This window comes from Nelumbo nucifera, chromosome 1 (assembly GCF_055504915.1).
Source record: "Nelumbo nucifera cultivar China Antique chromosome 1, China Antique-T2T, whole genome shotgun sequence".
NCBI lineage: Eukaryota > Viridiplantae > Streptophyta > Magnoliopsida > Proteales > Nelumbonaceae > Nelumbo > Nelumbo nucifera.
The window spans coordinates 161,099,270-161,118,254 of record NC_142649.1 but is presented as its reverse complement, the minus strand read 5'-3'; the positions used below and the strand labels follow the sequence as shown (position 1 = coordinate 161,118,254).

General features: G+C 36.0%; 1 protein-coding gene across 2 annotated transcripts; it reads right to left on the bottom strand.

The window, feature by feature from the left end:
- Positions 1 to 6,981: 6,981 nt before the first annotated feature.
- Positions 6,982 to 12,051, bottom strand: LOC104610044 (uncharacterized). 2 transcript variants are annotated; one of them, XR_016080514.1, is made up of 2 exons: positions 10,632 to 12,051; positions 6,982 to 10,521 (listed from the first exon to the last, which is right to left on the bottom strand). XR_016080514.1 is itself a non-coding variant. In XM_010276500.3 (2 exons), exons 1-2 carry the CDS (start codon positions 11,014 to 11,016, stop codon positions 9,909 to 9,911), a joined length of 807 nt encoding a protein of 268 aa, XP_010274802.1. In that variant the 5' UTR covers positions 11,017 to 11,882; the 3' UTR covers positions 9,037 to 9,908. The 2 variants fall into 2 exon arrangements, 1 of the variants encoding a protein (XP_010274802.1); XM_010276500.3 differs by having other exon boundaries at positions 9,037 to 10,330; positions 10,632 to 11,882.
- Positions 12,052 to 18,985: the final 6,934 nt, after the last annotated feature.

Genomic DNA, 18,985 nt, shown 5'->3' with positions numbered 1-18,985 from the left:
TGACCATTTTATTAAGGAAGTTTGGATTCCAAGCATGCTTTTCCCACCTTTTCTTTCTTTATTTTTTTACTTCAATACCTCTTTAGAGCAGATAGCCACCCATGTTAAATGTGAAGCTCTCTCTCTCTCTCTCTAAGCCTAAAAGAAAAGGAGGAACCAAAATCATTTTAAGTAGATTTTGTAGATTTGCTTTTCACTAACATGTAATCCTAGTTAGTGCTTCCTTGGTCTCTCTAGTCATGAGTGGTGATTTGATATTTGCCTTCTCCCTTCTCTCTATCTCTCTCACACACACATTTGAGACGAGTCAATTTAAATAGGTTTAAAGAGTATTTGAACTTAGCTTGTAAAATTTTCTTATCTTTATAGGATTATAGTGGCCATTATGCAAATGGGATATCTACTAGGATTGGAGTTGGATAAAACACCAGTGCAAACCTTTGGTTCTTCAATCCATGGCTCGGTTAAAGAGAGAGTTATATGGTATACAGTGGCTTGCAGAAGAGGTTGAAAAAGCTATGACTTCCCAACTTCAAAAAGAAAAAAATAATAATAATGGCTTGGCCTAGTTTCATCAAGTGGGTTTTCCAAAAATTATGTAGGTGCCTTCTTTTTTTGGTAAAGAAAAATAACATTAACTGAAAACCAAACAAGAAACAGCATCAGCTAATCAAAAACAAAGCTAGGTGGATCAAGGACATCCATCTTAGGAGACATTCTACAATCTCCATTTATATATTAAATGCCATTTATGCATTATTCCCATAGGCACAGCCTGGTATTGCATTTCTGCTAGGCAAAAAGCTAGCCTTGATATTTGTCTGAATTTTCAAGTAAACAAGGATAAAAAAAAAGGCTAGTTTCCGCCACATGACAAAGTACTAGCGAGCTGATATTTGCCACATGACAAGTTGACCACTGAAAAGAGGTGAAATGCAATACCAGGAATGACACATTCTGTTATATATATGTATAAAACCATATATTAAAATGTTAGTAGCTTGCGTACTTAGGTCGGTTTGGTTATTATTATTATTATTATTATTATTATGAATTACCCATGGTGTTTAAACTATATTATAGATTCCAAAATACCAAAACGATGTTAATATCTATTTTTCTAATTGAAAAAGTTTCTTTTTGCCCACTGTGGTAATACTATTGTCGGAAGGAAAATGCTAACAGGAATGGCACTTTTTTTTATTAAGGAACAATAATGATACATTAAACTTAGGGACGCAAATGGATCGGGGTATATTTGGATCTGATAGGAGTTTATTTGAATTCAAATTTTATCGGTAAGTTGGATTTTTGGATCTGATCCAATCTGATCCAAAGTTGGATCTTTGGATCTTTGGATCTGATCCAATCCGACAGGTGGTGTAAGTGGATCTAGGGCTGTATTAGGACTTGCCATTATTCTATCCTGGTGAACGGGACTGTGGTTGACTTATTTCCTGCGTTGAGAGGTCTAAGACAAGGATATCCTCTTTCCCCTTTTCTTTTCACCCTGATTGTTGATGTGCTTGGGCGATTGATCCATAGAGCAGACTCGAGGAATCTAATAAGAGGGTGGAGAGTAGGAAGGGAAGAGGTTCCCTTAACTCTTCTACAATTTGCAAATGATACTATCCTTTTCTGTGAAGGAGGGAACTTCAATTGGATCCGAAATCTAAAGTTGACAATACAACTTTTTGAGCAGATATCTAACCTCAAGGTAAACTTCGATAAGAGTTGTGTGGCGAGAGTGAATGTGAACGAAAGAGACCTAAGGGATTTTGCAGGTGAGCTAGGTTGTACAATTACGGACTGGCCCCTGACATATTTGGGCCTCCCTTTAGGAGATAATCCTAAGAGTGTTAGCTTTTGGGCTCCGGTAGTGGAGAGGTTTGAGAAGAGGCTAGCGGCCTGGAAGAGAAATTATCTTTTTTTAGGTGGAAGAGTCTCTCTCATTAGGTCTACCCTAGCTAACCTACCTGTCTACTATCTGTTAGTGTTTAAGATCCCCTCAAAAGTTTCAAATCTTTTGGAAAAATTAATAAGGAACTTTCTCTGGGAGCTTGGAGAGGAGAAGAGAGATCATAGGGTGAGTTGGGAGGTGGTCTCTAGGTGTAAAAAACTAGGAGGTCTTGGGATTGGTAATTTCAAGAAAAGGAATTTGACTCTTCTGGGGAAGTGGTTGTGGAGGTTCTCTTTGGAAAGGGATAAATTGTGAACTAAGATTGTGACTAGCATTCATGGGCTAGAAGACAATGGCTAGGATCCTGGAATCTTGGCAAGGGCTTCAGCTGCTTTTCCTTGGAAATCTATCCACAATCTGCTTCCAGTTTTCTCCCCTTGGATCAGGTATGGTCTAAATTCTAGTAATCGAATAAATTTCTGGGAACAACTTTGGGTCGGAGATTCTCTTTTGAAAGACCAATTTCCTTCATTGTATGCTCTTTCAAACTTGAAAAATGAACCCATATCTTCTTTCTTGGTCCCTTCAGCCTCCACTTCTGGCTTTGGATGGAACCTTGGCCTGCGTAGGGCAATTAGGGATATAGACTTGGATAGCTTGGTAGCTTTGCTAGCCTCCCTTGAGGGTGTCTTCCTTGTTAGTAAACCCTAGCAGATTCTAGGTTGAAGTAGAGAAGAAGAAAGAAAAGAGAAAGAAGAAGAAGAAAGAAAGGTTCGGCCAGACTAGAAGAGAGTCAAAATCTCTCTCCCCTAGCTGACCCACTTGTATTTATTCAAAAACATAGAGTTACAGGAAAGACCATTTTGTCCCTCATAGAAGATGGGACACATAACTTAAACTCAGATACAATAGACCTTTCACTCTCAAGTAGATAATCCAGAATGACCAAAATACCCTTGACTCGAGCATTCTAACACTCCCCCTCAAGCTGGAGAGTATATATCATATAGTCCCAGCTTGTTACAAATGTAATCTATTCTTCCCCGAGACAATCCCTTTGTGAGGAGATCTGCCCATTGATTTCCTGAGCTCACATGAGATGTGGTTATCACCCCACTTATCACTTTCTCTCTTACAAAGTGACAATCAACCTCAATATGCTTAGTTCTCTCATGAAAGATGGGATTGGAAGAGATGTGAACAACAACTTGGTTATCACAGTATAGTTTCATGGGTTTGTCAATTGAGAATCCCATCTCTTGAAGCAAGTTCTTTAGCCATACTAGCTCACATGTGGTATGGGCCATAGCCCTGTACTCTGCTTCTGCACTACTTCTTGCTACCATTGTTTGTTTCTTGCTCTTCCAAGTTACAAGATTGCCACCGAGGAAGGTACAATACCCTGTAGTTGATCTCCTGTCAGATATAGAACCAGCCCAGTCAGCATCTGTGTACCCTACTATCTCAAGAGTTCCACCACTTTGGTATAACAAACCACGACCTGGAGCACCTTTTAGGTACCTAACAATTCTCAGAACAGCTTCCCAGTGAGGAACCCGAGGATGTTGCATAAACTGGCTCACCACACTCACAGCAAATGATATATCTGGTCGGGTAATGGTCAGGTAGTTCAATTTGCCAACCAACCTTCTGTATCTTCCAGGATCATCAAGCTCTTCACCCGCATCAACACTCAGCTTGGCATTGAGTTCCATAGGAGTCTCTGCTGGTTTAGCACCTAACAACCCTGTTTCTTCAAGTAGATCAAGAACATATTTTCTCTGACATAGGTTGATCCCATGTTTTGACCTCGCAATCTCTATTCCTAGGAAATATTTCAGCTTCCCCAGATCTTTCGTATTGAAGTGATCCTGTAAGAATTTCTTCAACCTGTTGATTCCATTGCTATCACCCCCAGTTATGACAATATCATCCACGTACACGACTAGCAAGATTTTCCCATCCTTTGAGTTATAGCTGAACACAGAATGATCAACCTGACATTGTTTCATCCCAAAGGCTTTCATCACTTCACTGAACCTGCCAAACCAAGCACGTGGAGATTGTTTCAGTCCATAAATTGCCTTTTTGAGCCTACACACTTTGCCAGACTCCCCTTGAGCAACAAACCCTGGTGGTTGCTCCATATACACCTCCTCAACTAGATCACCATGCAGGAAGGCATTTTTTATGTCAAGTTGTACAAGAGGCCAATCATACATAGCAGCTAATGAAATCAGCACCCGAACTGAACCAATCTTAGCCACAGGAGAAAATGTCTCCATATAGTCCACACCATACATCTGAGAATAACCCTTGGCCACCAACCTCGCTTTCAATCGCTCCACATTGCCATCAGGAAGATACTTCACTGTGTAGACCCATTTACACCCAACTGTGTGCTTACTGGAAGGAAGAGCGGTGAGTTCCCATGTGTGATTATGTTGTAGAGCAGAGAGTTCTTCTTCCATGGCTTGCCGCCACCCTAGGGAGGCAAGAGCTTCCTGGACAGTCTTGGAAATGGGAATAGATGAGAGTAATGATATAAATTTGCAATGAGAAGCAGCAAGGTGAGCAGTAGAAACATAGTGTGAAATGAGGTGAGAAGTACAAGTACGTTTACCTTTTCGCAGACCAATAAGAAGATCAGGATCTGAAGGAGAAGGAGCAGTAGCAGGATCTGTCGACAGGGGCTGAAGTGGAAGAGGGCCCGATGCACTTCTGCGGGTATACACTTGAGTGATTGGCGGCTTCTCAGTAGTAACAGGCATAGGATGTGCATCTGCAGTAGAAACAGGAGCTACTGGAGGGATGTCCACAACCGGTACAGGAAGGGGAACCATAGAGGGAGAGAAAGAGATCCCAGCATCTGAGAAGAACAGAACTGACTAAAAGAAGGTGACATCAGAGCACACAAACGATTTATGGGATTTTGGGTTATAACACTTGTACCCTTTCTGAGTCCTTGAGTAGCCAAGAAAGATACACTTAGTAGCTCGAGCATCTAGCTTGTCTAACCCAGGCCCTAAGTGTTGAACAAAACAAACACAGTCAAAGATTCTTGGGGTAAGAGGAAATGAAGATAAAGTGGGAAACAACACGAAGAAAGGGGATTGACTTCCAAGGATTGACATGGGCATCCGATTGATCAGAAAACAGGACGTGAGAACAACATCACTCCAAAAATGTTTTGGGACATTCATATTAATCATCAAGGATCGAGCAGTTTCAAGAAGATGTCGATTTTTTCGTTCAGCTACACCGTTCTGTTGTGGGGTGTAGGCACAAAAAGTTTGATGAATGATCCCATGATGTTCTAGGTATTGCTGAAATGGTGAGGAATTGTATTCTTTGGCATTATCGGAGCGAAGAATTTTAATATGAACACCAAATTGAGTGCGTATTTCAGCATAAAATTTTTGAAAAATAGGGAACAACTCACTGCGATCTTTCATAAGATAAATCCATGTCATCCTTGAAAAGTCATCAACAAAGATTACAAAATACTTATACCCATTGTATGACACCACTTTAATTGGACCCCATACATCGGAATGAACTAAAGAGAAAGGACTTGAGACACGACTATCAACTCTTGGACTAAATGAGACTCTATGATGTTTACCCAATTGACATGACTCACAATCTAATGATAAAAGATGACTTAAGGAAGGAACCAGTAACTTCAAGGCCTTAAGAGAAGGATGACCAAGTCTGCAGTGCCATTGAAGAGGAGTAAGAGATGACTGAAAAGCTACTGGAGGACCACCACCATCAAGGTAATATAATCCATCTGCTTCATGCCCTCCACCAATCTTCCTCCCCGTCTTGAGATCCTGAAACACACAGGAAGAAGGGTAAAAGGTTACAAAACAATTAAGAGACTTGGTTAATCTACTGACAGACATAAGGTTAAAAGGAAACTTAGGAACATATAAAACAGATGATAAAGGCAAGGAGGAGAGATTAACATCACCAACACCACAAATAGGAGATGTAGAACCATTAGCAAGTGTAACTGTTTGAGGTGTGGAGGAGTGGGAAAGGGAAGAAAATACATGAGTCCCAGACATATGGTCCGAGGCCCCGGAGTCAATGATCCAGTGTGAGTCTTTGGAAGTTACGCAAGCCATACCTGAATGGGCAAGTGTAGCGGTGTTCTGCTGAGATGTTTGAATGAACTGCTCATATACTGCACGTGGTACACTCACCATTTCCTTCTCAGAAGCACAAGTAGATGTGGAGGGGATTGGGTCAGTTTGCTGACTTTTAGTAATTGTGTCACTACCCTTAGTCCTAGCATGGTTAGCCCAAGTGTTGGGTGCACCACGCAAATCATAGCAGAAATTAACTGCATGCCCCTCTAAACCACAATGTGTACACTTTCTCTGAGTATTACTCCTTCCTCTTCCCCGACCTCCTCCTGAGTCTCGGCCTCCAGTCCGACCACTAGCCCTGCTAAACATGTGACCACCACGGTTGCTTGGGAGTCCATTCCTGACACCACCACTTCTATTTCCACGACCACCCCCTTTAGTCACTACCAAACCAGATCTGTCAGAGAGAGAATAATGTTCTACTGACTCAATGGATGTCCTCTTAAGGCGAGCAAAAACTTCTTCAAGTGAGGGAAGAGCAGATCCTCCCAATATTTGTGCTCTGACAGGCTCATACTCAGCCTTCAACCCCATAAGAAACCTTGTCACATCAAACTGCTCACGTTGCTGTTGTTGGATCTGAACATCTGATGTTAGAGGATGATACACATTGAGCTCATTATGAATATTCCTCAAACTTGCATAGTACTCTTCCAAGCTTTGACTCCCTTGCTTCAAATTGAAATACTCTTGGTACAACTGATACACCCTAGTTGTATTGTCTTGTCCAGAGTACAACTTCTTAGCGTGATCCCAGATTTCCTTAGCAGTATCTAGGAACAAGAAGTTCACACTAATCTTTGGTTCCATGTTGTTCCAGAGCCATGTCATTATCTGTGCATCTACTTGTTCCTAGTCACTGAACCCAGGGGAATCAGAGGGAGGTTTCTCCTCTCTTACATGTTTTACCTTCCTCTTGGCCTTCAAGAACACCTTCATAGATTTTGCCCATAGTACATAATTCTCACCATTCAACTTGATGGAAGTAATTTGAACACTTAGATAGTCTGGAGAAAGCATGACACTTGTTTTGTTATCATTCCCATTTTCAAATGAAGCCATCTTAATTATTTCACCTTCAAATATACAACACAACCTCACACTCTTTCACAAGACATATCTCACTTATAACACCACCAACTCCAGCTTCTTTAAATACACATTACACACCACACACTTAGTCTTCACATCAAACACCTGGGCTGCACACTGCAAAACCATTCACCATCAACACACTAAGACTGAAATCACTCAGTCCTCACATCAAACACTTGAGCTGCACACTGCAGACTGATTACACACAAGGTATAGGAGATCACTTTTAAATATTTTGAAGCATAGATACACCAATCACCACGACACAACCACCACCAATCTACTGCTGTTGTGAACTTCAGCAGTCGACAACTCTTCTTTCAACATACATACGAAGAGAATGCAGAGGAACACGATTGAGATGCATATCAGTCACACTGTGCACCACCACAACCAACTTTTGAAACAAAAAGAAACATTCACAGTCCCTTATTTGGACAAACAACAGTAGTGTTCATACCTGTCCACATTCAGCCCTCTTCGATACTGAATAGAGGGTTTAGTATACCACTCCAACGACCACCACAGCAACGACCGGAGGCATCCTCACCTCCAGGCCCACAAAACGACAGCTCCTTTTCAACCCCTTATCGAACCTCCACTCAGGTCAGTCGAAAAGGAAGAAGATGACTATGAAAGTTGGCGACGAACCCAGAAAGAGAACAGCAGCAAGAAAGAAATGAGGATACGACCTTACAGCTCTGATACCATGTTAGTAAACCCTAGCAGATTCTAGGTTGAAGTAGAGAAGAAGAAAGAAAAGAGAAAGAAGAAGAAGAAGAAGAAGAAGAAGAAGAAGAAGAAGAAGAAGAAGAAGAAGAAAGAAAGGTTCGGCCAGACTAGAAGAGAGTCAAAATCTCTCCCCTAGCTGACCCACTTGTATTTGTTCAAAAACATAGAGTTACAATAGACCTTAAAATAAAAACAAAAATTATAAGTATTTTTTAATTATTTTTATCATATATATATATATACATATTTTTATAAAAATAAATAATATAATAAATTTAGAAAAATATAATATAAAAATATATATTTATAAATAAATAAATAACACATATATATATGTATAAATACATAATATATCAGATCGGATAGGAGTGATCTGAATCTAATCCGATCCAAAGATCCAAACAAAGATGATCCGAATTCGACCAAATAAGATTATACCCCTAATTAAACCCAGTATTTTCAATCTATTGTTGACCCAACCGGTCATATTAGTGATCGGGTTACTATCCAAGTTTGGGTCAATCGGTAACCCGTTATGATACAAAGACTCATCAACACCCTGTCAATGATTCGTCAACCCAGATGATAGAACAGTTGACTGGAAGGGAAAAACGGTTCAACCTCTGCTGGGTTAAGTTTAAAGACACTGGTTGACTAGATATCTCGTCCAAATTTATTTTGGCCAAAGTTTTGAATTTTTTTTTTTAATTTTTAGCAAAATGTTTAGAATATTTCAAAATTCATAATATTTTGGAATAACTGAAATTAATTTTGGTTTTTTACAGAATTTATTTAAAAATTAGTTAAAATATTTAAAAAATTCACAATATAACTCTGCTTTTTAACGATCGACCAAATGAACAAAATTTCAAATACTTTAATTGCACGACCGAAATTTTGGTTTTCTGAAAAAGCAAAAACCTTGGAATGGGTCCCACCAAATTGATCACCTTTAATTTGGTCTAAGAGTAGGAGATAACCTATGCCAAGACTAGGATGATATGACGATTACAATTGTGTTTTTTATTGTTTAATTTTGGAAAGCGAAGAACGAAATTCATTGAGATCCAAAAGAAACTTCAACAAAAATAAAGCTAAAGATCAGATATGGTAAATATATATATATATATATATATATATATATATATATATTTTAATTAACCTTGTCAACTTAGATGAGCATATAGAAATCTCTCTGCAGGGACCCATTTAGTGGTGGGTCTAGATCTCTAAACCAGAAGGCAGAAGCTCCAAAAATGTTTTAGTGGGTTCGAGGTCTTCCAATGTACTAAACTTTTCTTGTAAGCAAAGCTGTTAATTCGATATATACCATACAGTACTGAGTACAGAAGCTGTGAGGGAGAAGGAGAACCCACTTCAACTTGGGAAGCTAATTAAGCTAGCCAGAAAAATACGGTGATGCTCTCTCTTACAAAGAATGGGGGACAAGTCCAGCTAGCGAAGGCCAGAAGTAAGACAATGAATGCTCAGTTCCTTGTCCATAGAAGCAATTTCAACGGACATTGTTCAGGTGGGCCTTTGACCTTACATACACAAGACATTAAAAATTTTGGTGGGTTCTTCAGACCTTAGATTGTTTCACAATCTTTTTTCTGGGCTACGGAAGATTGTTCATTTGGGCCTGTTCGTTTTTGGAGAAGTTATTTTATTATTATTTAAGGTAAATTATAAAGACCCCCTGTACCATGGGATTAGTAACAAAGACCCCTCTATTTTGTTTTGTGACAAAGACTCCTTGAGACAAAGACCCTCCTTCCGTTAAAATCTGTTATTGTAATATTTTTTAATTCTCATATTACCCTTTTAATAATTATTTGGAAAAAAATACTGTTCATTTTCTCCAACCTCGAGACACGAACAGCAGTGGGATAACGGTTGCAGCGGCGGCGGACTTCCTAAGTCCACTCTCTCCCCGATCTCTCTTCTTCCCCTTCCCCTTTATCTCCCCAAAAGACCCTGTTTGTATGGCAAGGTCTTCTTCTTCAACTCAGATGCCACCCGGTTCACCGTGTAACGCAACTCGTGAGCTGAAACTGGCCCTCTTCTCCTCGTACTGGAGCTGTCGGTTGACCAGAAGCTTGAGGATTGGGAAAAAATCGAATACAAAGGCAGACATGAACTTTGACGAATCGATCCATCTCCGCCTCTTGCCTTTGCAATTCCCCATCGATATCGTCATCAAGGAGCGAGAAAAGAGGTGAATCACCTGAAGAAGCCATACGCCTATCATCCAGGGACAACCCCAAACCTGTGGAAACCGACCGTGTTTGCAAGAAATCCACCGAAGATATCTGGGAGTTGTTCTCCAAGAAATCCTGTTCTTTTAACCTTTTCTTCTTCAGCTCCGAACCATTCTTCCACCGCATACCGCCGCCACCACAATCTGTTGCCGGAGTCGGAGCAGGAGCAAATCCGGCCACATGAACTAAAAAAAGTAGAAAAAAAATGAAGTAAATAACTAAAATATTTTACAAGAAAAATAATGGAGATGAAGAAAATCTCTAGAGAGATTGGTTATAGGGAGAGATATATTGGGGTTGAGATTGATCGGCGAAATTTGTGGAGTTGAAGAAGGTGATTGGTGATGACATTTGACCATCCATAGATAACAAATTTCTGGATAAAAGAAATCAGAAAAAAAAAAATTCAAAGAAGAAATAAAATAGCATAAATCATTAAAAAACATTAAAAAAAAACAATATCTATATATGATTCCGTCGCTTGACCTTCTGAAGCTCTTTGAAACAACAGAAAATCTTTTAGCCTCCATTTCTTGCTCCCCTTCAAAGACGACGATGATGTAGAAGAGGATTTTGAATTTGACGAAGCAGATTTGGTGCTTTGTTGTTGCTCTTTTTCTTCCCATGCAAACGTAGAAACACCCCTGCAGCCGAAATTCGAACCAAAGAACCTTTCTCTCCCTCGACCGTGTTCTAATCCTTTATGCGCTTGCTCTATTGCAGCTGCGAACGAGTCAAAGTCTTTCTTGTGTAGCGGGGACAACGCTTCACGGATTATCCTTTTCCCCTTCAAGATATGTGATCTTGGGGACCTCGGCAATGAAACAACGCTCTTCCAAGTAGCAAACTCGTCAACTCCGCTAGGAATCATTCATCGGCGGCGAGCGAAGCTGTCTCTAACTGACCATTGAAATCAAAGGCGAAGTTGTCATCATCGTTCTGGGTGTCGCTGGATTTCAACTTTCAAGGCTTCTGTTCCCAGTCAAATGGGATGACCGAAGAAGAGCCACCCCTGCCACCGGTGCCGTTGGTGATGGAGAATTCTAAAGCCACTATAGATTGCAGCTGCCCTAGTAGGACTAGTGGGAGCGCTGATGTAGGGGGAAGAGTAGGCGCTGTTGAAGTTGAAATCCATGCCGCTGGGTGGTGCCGGTATCACCACCTCCATTGTCGAGTTTGGAATTCTATCCTTATCTCGCTCAATTGAGAAGCTGAATTTCAGAATTTCAGAGTTTTTCTAAGAAAGAGAGAGAGAGAGAGAGAGGGAAAGGGAGAGGAAAGAGGGGAGAAAGAGCAAATGGCAAATGGGCAGCAGAGTTGATTGACCAACAAATGAATTTAAGAAGAAAGTTGGTTGCTTGTGGTATAGAAAGAAGCCACCTTTTTTATTTCGTTATTATGATGTCCACAGCATCGTCGTCGGCAATCATTGGGTCAGCTACGATGGTGTTGGGACTGAGTTTCGTGCTCAATATTTGCTATGCTTTTCTTCGAGAAGAAGAAAGGGGAGGAGAGAAAGGGGAAGGGAAGAAGAGAAATCAAGGGAGAGAGAGGGAGAACTTCGGAAGTCTGCCTGCTGTGAGGTCGGGGAAGATGAATAGTATTTTTCTCTGAATAGTTATTATAAGGATAGTATGGGGATTAAAAAATATTGTAAGTAAGACTAACAGAAGGGGATCTTTGTCTCACGGTCATAGTACAGGGGGGCCTTTGTCGCAAAACAAAGTACAGGGGGTCCTTTGTCACAGACCCCATAGTACCGGGGGTCTTTGTAATTTACCCTATTATTTACTTGTATAAAATGCACTTACCCATGTTCTTTTATTTTTCAGGTAAATAAGAAAATGATCATTTTAACCGTAAAAACCCATTATTAAAAGGGGCAATATTGCCTCATCAATGTATTGTCAACTTCCTTAGGTGGGAAAGTTATTTACCCACTTGGGACATTGGTATCACTTTATACCCAGGTATACCTAAGAAAAATAAATTTTCCCCCACATAAATCTGAAAAAATAACATGGGTATCTTGGTCAATGGGAATCAAAATCCCATTGACCACGGCCCTTAGTACCATGAAGCTAAGTTATTGGGCAAAGGAGCTCACAAGAAGCATGGTTGAAGATAGGGTCTGGATCCAAAAGCATTTGAAAGAGAACTCCCAAAAACTCTCTCACTTGTTCCAACTACCATTTAATTCCATCTCTAATGTATCAAACTTAATTAAGTTTAATCCCATTGAGATTTTCTCAATCTATATACTATTATAAAAAGTACGAATGAGGGAGTGGAATTTTTCTTGACTAAAATGCCTATAGTGTATTTAATTCATCTCTAATTATGAGGTTGAAAGTGTAATTTCAATTAATGCTTTTAATCTCCTTTAACCCTCTATCATTAAGTCTTATATTTAAATTATTAACTTTCATTCTCTCTTATTAAGTCCTATATTTAAGTTATTTTTCATTAATAAATGCTACTAGTTACATCTATGCCCAATAGTTTTAACAATATAAACCCATATATTTTAAAACTTACTCAAAAATAAATTCATTCTTTATCCAAGTGACGAGTAAGCAATTCAACCATTAGTATCAAATTGGTGAAGCCATGAAGTGATAGTCAAATAATTAATTTTTTAAATAGAAATAAATATAGAAAATTACAAAAATGTGTAAAAATTAGACACATTTATTATATTTTTGTTAATCAAATTGAAAAAGTGTAATAATCAATAATTATTTTTAATGATGATGAAAATGAAATACATAATCTAAAACTAACTAAAACGAAATTATTTTTTGTTTTGGCAAAGATCAATAGTTCAACTTATGGGTCAAATGTGTCAACCTTTAATGTCATAATTAAATAATAAAAATTAATAAAATATAAATACATAAAATTGAAAAAAAATACATAAATTTTACAAGAAAAAACATTGGGCTCATGTATATCATACATTTATTTTTTACATACGTAGAAACAAAAAAAAATATAGAAAAAATTGAATACATCTATAATTTTATATTTACACTACTATTAAAAATACAAATAAGATTGTGGAACGCATCTATAAGTTCTAGAATCATCATCTAGAACTGCCACATGCATACTTGCTAGTTTCCAAAAATGTGAGAATAACAAGGCTACCAGCAGTGCAATCCATTACACTAAATGCTGCCACTCCACTCATAAGCCCAATTGTTTTAAGGGTCATTTACTAAAACATCCCCTATAGTTTGATGGATTTACTAAAACCTATCCTATAGTTTCAATTTTATTAAAACACCCCTATAGTTTGCAATCAATTTACTTAATTGACCTTCCATTAGATGACAATGGAAAATAACAGTCTTGACCCTAATATCCATTTGAATAAATTTAATTAAAAGAAAATAAAAATACCATTTTTCCCCTAGTAATACACGAGCAACTACTCTATTTATCTCTATTTTATCAATTTGGTTTTCTTTACAAAGAAGTATTAGGGGTACTTTTGGAGTAATCGATTGTAGGTTCGTGCCCTTAAACATTTTCCACTCAATTTAGGCGACAATGTTACTATTTTCATATGGTAAAAGAAACACTTCTTAATAAAAGGCCGATTAAGTAAATAGAAAACTATATGGTAGGTTTAAGTAAATCTGTAAAACTATAAGGGATGCTCTTGTAAATGACCCTTGTTTTAAATATTTGATATTTTGGGTCTAGTAAAACTATTCATGTTTTCTAAGAACATTGATGGGATATAGGACATGATGATCAGATCATCCTTACTAATTTAGATGCAATTGGATTATAAGATTAACTAGCGGAGGAACCCTACTTCGCAGGGGTTGGAATGGAACCGTCGACTCGTTGACCTATTCTCTGGCCAAAAACTGTTGAATCGGTCAATGATCCATTGACTCGAGCGGTTGAATCGCCGACCCGTTTAATGGTTTTTGGCAACTTTTTTATTTTTTCATTGGGAGCCATCCAAGCATCCGTTTTCGTTTTATCCTAATTTCATTCCCTAGCCAAAAATTGTTGAATTGGTCAACGACCCATTGACCCATTCAATGGTTTTTGGTCGTTTTTTTTTATTTTTTTTTATTTTTGTTGTCAGAACAGGCCATCCGTTCAAACTGAACAGTCGAACCGTCGACCCAAAAACCAGTGGCTAGAGTAGTTCCGTCTTCAGGTCATATGAGTCACACGCTCAAATGACATAACACGTATGGTACTGCTTAATGGACCTCAGACACTCAATTATTTGCCTGTATTTTTTTTTGTCAGAATGGGTCATCCGTTTTTTTTTTAATTGGGTACCGTCCAGGCAACCAGTTCCATTTTACCCCAATCTTAGTCCCTGGCCAAAAACCGTTGAATCAGTCAACAACCCATTGACCCGAGTGGTCGAACTGTTAACCCATTGACCCATTCAATGGTTTTTGGTCATTTTTTATTTTTTTAATTTTTGTTATCAGAATGGGTTGTTTGTTTGAATTGGACGGTCGAACCACCAACCTGAAAATCGATGGCCAAAACGCTTCCATTTTCGGATCGTATGAGTCACACGTTCAAATGACATAACACGTATGGTACTATTTAATGGACCTAACAAACTCAATTTTTTGCCTATAATTTTTGTTGTTAGAACGGACCGTCCGTTCAAACCAGATGATCAAATCGTTAACCCGAAAACTAGTGGCCAGAATGGTTCCGTAATTTTTTGCTTGTAATTTTTGTTGTCAGAACGGGCCATCCATTCGAACTGGACGGTCAAACCGTCGGTTGTCAGAACGTTATTAACAACATTTATCAATAATAGTAAGTAATTGTACTATTTAATTAAATAATCATTAATGATAGTTTTAATAATATTATTTAGTTATTTTTAATATAACAGTAAATATTAAATTTATGAATAGGATTTATTAACAATATTCATTAAATTAATAATTACCAAAATTAAATTAAATTAAATTAACAGTATTTATCAGTAATAGTAATTATAATATTTAATTAAATAATCAATAACAATACTTTTAATAACATTTTTAATTATTTTTAATATAACAATAGTTACTAAATTTATTAACAGTACTTATTAATAACAATATTTATAATAACAGTAATTATTAATTATAATCACTAATTATAATTTTATTAAATTACTGTAATAATCAGTAATTATAACAGTAATTTAATAACAGTAATTACTGTTATTAACAATACTTTTAATAACATTTTTAATTATTTTTAATATAACAATAATTACTAAATTTATTTATAGTATTTATTAATAATAATATTTATAATTTTAATTTAAACTAAAATTATAGTAAATATCTATTTATTAACAATATTTATAATAACAGTAATTATTAATTATAATCACTAATTATATATTTATTAAATTAATGTAATAATCAGTAATTTATTAACAGTATTTTTTTAATAACAGTATTTATAATTTTAAAGTAAATATCTAGTTATTAACAATAGTAATAACAGTAAATAACAGTATTAATTATAATCACTAATTATTTATTTATTAAATTAATATATTAATCAGTAATTATAACAGTAATTTAATAATGGTAATTACTATTATTTATAATAGTAATTAATAACAGTAATTACTGGGGTGCTTTCACGTGAGAATTTACTCGCACGAGTAGATTCAATTTCCTGCAAGGTGAGAGCACCCCTATCCTATATATATATATATATGTGTGATTCTATCATATATAACTACAATGATAAACAGTGAAGTGGTTTCACATCAAGAGTTGGCCGGGAATATGTTGTTGTTTAAGTGACTTCACATCAAGAGTTGGAGAAACATATTGGATTTAACCTGTTTATTCTTTTTATGGGAACCCTTTGTCATCCAGCTGAAAATGCGCATGGCCTACAGCAATATTATAGCCATGGAGGATCCAAATCCGTTCATGTTTGGATTTTCTGTCTTTATCAAATCCAACATTGAAGGGTTAGGCCGTACGTGAATATGCTGGAGCTTATCAAATACTATTCGCTTTACTCTTATTTTGGAGGTCCTTATCTCAATTTAAAACCGGAGAAATGAACTTGTCGTGTAGGAGAACACTTATCTAATTCATTAGACTAACGAATGAGACATTAATTGGAATTGATCTTTCTGTGTTTTGGCCTTTCGAATATTAAATTAATCAAAGAAATTTATCTTCACAAGTAGGAAAATGTATACATGACTGGTAGATTTTCCAAAGTGCTTTACATGTGTTCCACTTTGTGACCTGCTTGCAGATAAGACAAGACAAGAAGAAATGAGAAGCAAAATTGAAGGGCTAAGACTAAGACAATCCCACTTGTTCTCAATAAGTGTTTTAATTTTTCCACTGTGTTGTTGTCAAGTGTCAAATAGGTTTATTATTTATTTCTTTCTTGTACCATAATAATTGTCAATTGTTATGACCTTGTTTGGAGATTTTTTTTTGAAGATCAAGTGGTTCATATAACATGTTGGCTCTGATCCTCATAACATGTAACATGTTGCAATTTATTTACACAGATCCTGATCACTTCGGAATTAGATAGGGATCAATCTATTTCGCTGGGTCGACCGTTAACCCCTGCTAGAACCACTACTCATTGGTCCAACCGTCCAAACACCGACAGGAATGATCATTGATCAAGCTCAATGCCGATGGAAGGCGTGGAGAGATTTGTCTTCTAGGGCCGGAATCATGTATTGTCTCAATACACCTATTTACAGGTGTTTTGGGATACCATTTATTTCAATAAAAAAGATTTAAAAAACATTTTCACAAATCAAATTTTGAGAAAAAAATTAAAAAAAACATTAAGTGGTTAGCTTTTAGTACCAATACGCCCCTGCCAATACACGGGCGTATCAATACTTTGAAGGTGTATTGTCTCAATACACCTATCATAACTTTTCAGTGCGTCTAGAGAACCCCATGTCATTAAGTTTTTGTTTTCCAAAACTCATCATCCGCTAGAGCACCGTTAGTGTACATAAACAGAAATTGTCTGTATCAGCATAAATGCAATTTTCATGACTAAACTGCCCCTGAATGGCAAGTCAATAGGGGTGTAAACGAATCAAATTTGAATCGAATTAGGGCAATATCCAAATTTGAATCCGATTAAAAAAATCTGATATCCGAATTTGATTCGATATCCAATGGATATTGAAAATTAATATTCGAATCCAAATCTGATAAATATTTGAATATTCGATTCGATTCAAATTCAACCAATTAATTATTTTAGGTAATTAATAAATATATAAAGTAAATATTTTATATATTATATATAAGAATTATATAATTTATCGAATCAAATTAGGTCATTCAAATTCAAATCCGATTAACTATTCGATATGAATAGGATATCCGAATTTGACTGATTAGATATTCGAATTATCCGAATTCGATACGATTATGTTGAATCTCAAATTTGGAATTGGATCTTCAAATACCGTTGACACCCCTACAAGAGTAAAATGGTAATTTATTGAAAATGGGTTGAACATAACAAATACCCCTACTGGGGTATTTCTGAAATATTGAAAATGGGTTGAATATAACAAAGGGTAAAATGATAATCTATTAACACTCGTTAACCTGTTTAATGTTAAATTACTAACATGGGGTTCCTTGGACGTTTTGAAAAATTGTGGTTTGTTTAAGAGAAATGCTGAAAACTCATGGTGAGTTTTAGACAATTTCTCTTTTTCTTATATTTTTCACACAACACATTACAAGGGAATCAAGGTAGAGACAAAATAGGGTGCATTTGAGTATATACCAATATACCATGGACATGGAGAGCTTGCAGTCGTGCAGGTTTGAACTCACACCACACCTTTGGGAGGGATAAGAAATGATTTTAATAATCATGGAAATGGAATGTAAAATTTAAAACTAATTGGAAATAAAAACTATTTTCCTATTTTCACTTATTAAATATGATATCTAAGGTATATTCTCTCATTAAATCCTATATTTAAGATATATTTTTCTCATCATTAAATTTTGCTAATTAAATTCATAACATTAATTTTAATAGTATAAAAATAAATATTTAAAAAAATAAATTTAAAAACAAAACCATTTTCTTCCCTCCCGGTGGTGGGTAAGCAATTCTATCATATGGGGTCAAATGGGTTAATAAATAATGTCATAATTAAAAAATAAAATAAATTAAATATATAATACAAATAAAAATAAAAGGAATTGGGCATATCTTTAATATTGTATATTCATTATACTAAACAAAAAAATTATGAAATGCAAGAAGTATTCTTATTAATATTGAAAATGGAATGCCAAATTGAAAATCAACCTAGAAATGAAACGATGCCATAGTCAAATAATAGAATTTTTTAAATTAAAAAATACAAAGAATCACAAAAATAAAAAGAATAGAGAAACATTTGGGCATATATCTAATGTTATATATTTATAAAAAATAAAATATTGGGTATATATCTAATATTATACATTCATTATATTTAACAAAAATAAGTATTATACATAAGAAATGATTTTATCAATGATGGAAATGTAATACAAAATTTAATGTCAACATAGAAATCAAACTAATTTTCTTTTTGGGTGGTGGGTTAGTGGTTTGGGTCAAATGGATTAATCGATAATATGATAGCTAAATAGTAAATCTTTAAAAAATAAAAAAGTACAAGTAATCAAAAGAATATATAAAAAATTATATATTAATTATGTCAAATAAAAATTAAGTATGATAAGTAGAAATTATTTATATATTGTAGATAAAATATATAACTTAAAACTAATCCCAAAGCAAAGCTATTTTCTTATTTAGAT